Source organism: Citrus sinensis, chromosome 3, assembly GCF_022201045.2.
Source record: "Citrus sinensis cultivar Valencia sweet orange chromosome 3, DVS_A1.0, whole genome shotgun sequence".
Classification (NCBI taxonomy): domain Eukaryota; kingdom Viridiplantae; phylum Streptophyta; class Magnoliopsida; order Sapindales; family Rutaceae; genus Citrus; species Citrus sinensis.
The window spans coordinates 12,876,236-12,878,776 of record NC_068558.1 but is presented as its reverse complement, the minus strand read 5'-3'; the positions used below and the strand labels follow the sequence as shown (position 1 = coordinate 12,878,776).

Below are 2,541 nucleotides of genomic sequence, written 5' to 3'. Positions count from 1 at the left end.
GAGTATAAAGATGATAAATTTCCAACCGTCGTAATATTTTTGGCCTTTGTCATCTATAAGGTGAAAGAATATTAATTTCCCAAGTTTAAGTATGTGATTGAATGTGTACAAATCATCAAATCAAAAATAGAAATAAGTAAGAGCGACTCCACGTGAACCACACATGTCAAATCACCATGATGACTTTGGATACCAAATCATACAAAATGGACCAAATTTAAATAAAAATGACTTGAATCATGCACATTTTTTTTAATGCAACAATTTGATCTTATCCTCATACGAGCTTAGTGCTTATTTGGTACAATTTATTTAATGGTTATACGTAGTTATTTAATCTTATAAGTTCTTATTATAATTTTTATTATTGTTTGATTTTTTTAATAGAAATTTTGAAGCTTAAATAAGCTATTTTATCTCTATTAGTAAAAGCTCAAATTTTAAACTTTTAAGAATAGAGGTTAAAAAATTATTTTTAGATATTAAAATATTTTAAATATTATCTACTTATTTAACAATTTTATTTTATTATTTTTAAAACATAATTTAAAAAAATTTATATATTAAAATAATTTCATAAATTTTTAACAAAAATTCTTATTAACAACCAAACAACTAAAGTTTTTTTGTATAAAAAATCTATTTATAAAAACTTTATTAATTGAAACCTCTATTTAAATAAACTCTAATTAAAAAGTTGTACCAAACGGAACCTTGCTTTCTAGAGCTCTATAAATTCGAACTCTATATCAAACTGATCAAGTAACTCACTCAATCAGCTCTCTGAAAGATAACAAAATGAGTACTCCTTTTGTAACTGCAATCTCCTTCCTTCTCCTTACCTTTTCCACAAAACCGCTTGTGGGACTCGCTGATCCTTTGGTTGATGTCCATGGCAACAAGGTCGAAGCATCCCGAGACTACTATTTGGTCTCAGCAATTCGAGGAGCAGGCGGTGGCGGCCTCACCCTCTTCAGGGGCAGAAACGAACTCTGCCCACTTGATGTTGTCCAACTAAGTTCCGACTCAGAAAGAGGAACCCGTTTAAGATTCTCAATGCATGATAAAACTAGTATTATCAATGAAGATGTGGATCTGAACGTGAGATTCTCCACAGAGACTCGCTGCAACGAACCAACAGTATGGAGAGTCGACAGCTATGATCCATCGAGAGGAAAATGGTTTATAACAACTGGTGGTGTTGAAGGAAACCCTGGAGCTCAAACTTTGAAAAACTGGTTTAAGTTTGAGAGAATTGGAAGAGATCGAGGTGAGTAATAGGGATAAAAATACCTATATTTCTTTATTTAAGTATCTGTTTAATTTTTATATTTTAAAAAATATCTCAAAAATTTATAATGTAATATGTTACATTCTTATTCTATTTTTTTCTTTTCTTTTAATGAAATAAGTTAATTTGACATATTATAATTTTTTTTATTGATATCTTAAAAATATTGTTGTAAGGATATTATTGTAAAAAGAAAGGATGGAATTGTGACCTATTTAATAATAAAAGTATTTTGAGATTTTTTTTTAAATATAGAGATTAAATGAATGTTTAACTCAAAATAGAAGCAGTAAATAAACATTTACCCTAAGTAATAATGATAACTGAACACAAAGTTTGAAGAGACAAATAATGAGAAAATACGACAAATACCATCTCACTTATCTTGTATTGATTTTTTTTTTTTAACTGACTTTACAAAATTGTATATTAATGTATCATTGCTCTTTCCAGCTATGTACAAGATTGTTCACTGTCCTTCCGTTTGCGAATCCTGTGTATCTTTATGCAATGATGTTGGGGTTTCTAACGATCATGCTCGACGTTTGGCTCTCACTAATGGGCGCGCGCTTGCTGTTGTTCTAGTCCCTGGTAACGAGAGATCAGCCTCATGTGCGTCTTGAATGCCCTTGTATCATTACTCTAAATAATGGATCGGGCTAGCTCCTTGACGCTTATAACATAAACAAAAATGTCATTGCTAGCTAGCCTGTGTACCTTTGAACGAAATAAAGTGGCGAATTTTGACTGTTTAATCTCTTAGAGCTTTGGTTATGACTGAGGACTTATATCTTGGGGGAAAAAAGCTACCTTGACAGGGATAAAAAAATTTATTTGAAAAAAAATGAAATACTTCAATCAACCATGACAATATTCATAGGCATATTCATGTGACTAAGTTGAAAAATTAATATTCTTTCAAGTGATAGGCTTAAGCATTACAGTTAAAAAAAAGTTGTGACAATCAGCTTATTCAGATATCTGTACCTCACAATCGTGGATCTTATCCCAACTAACATGCTTTAAGACAATGAACAAAACCGTGTAGTTAAACACATTTCAATTGTCTTCAACCAAACCATGAAACAGATATCAATTGTCTTGATGCAAATAATTATGAGTAATATCTTGCTAATATTTTGGACCGCTTGTTAGTGAATGTAACGTACAGGGTATCTCCAATTCTTAACTAGGATTCATAGGGCTAAATATATTAGAATATATAGTATTTAAGTCAGATCATTCTTAAA

The 2,541-nt window shown here is 30.5% G+C and overlaps 1 protein-coding gene across 1 annotated transcript; it reads left to right on the top strand.

The window, feature by feature from the left end:
- Positions 1-745: 745 nt before the first annotated feature.
- LOC102631364 (21 kDa seed protein-like) lies at positions 746-2,046 on the top strand. Its single transcript, XM_006477794.2, has 2 exons — positions 746-1,270; positions 1,745-2,046. The coding sequence occupies exons 1-2, from the start codon at positions 799-801 to the stop codon at positions 1,912-1,914; spliced, it is 642 nt and encodes a 213-aa protein (XP_006477857.2). The 5' UTR covers positions 746-798; the 3' UTR covers positions 1,915-2,046.
- Positions 2,047-2,541: the final 495 nt, after the last annotated feature.

Coding starts and splice junctions, on each gene's coding strand:
- LOC102631364 (XM_006477794.2), top strand. CDS start 799: ATGAGTACTCCTTTTGTAACTGCAATCTCCTTCCTTCTCCTTACCTTT. Junction 1,271..1,744: donor GAGAATTGGAAGAGATCGAG/GTGAGTAATAGG, acceptor TGCTCTTTCCAG/CTATGTACAAGATTGTTCAC.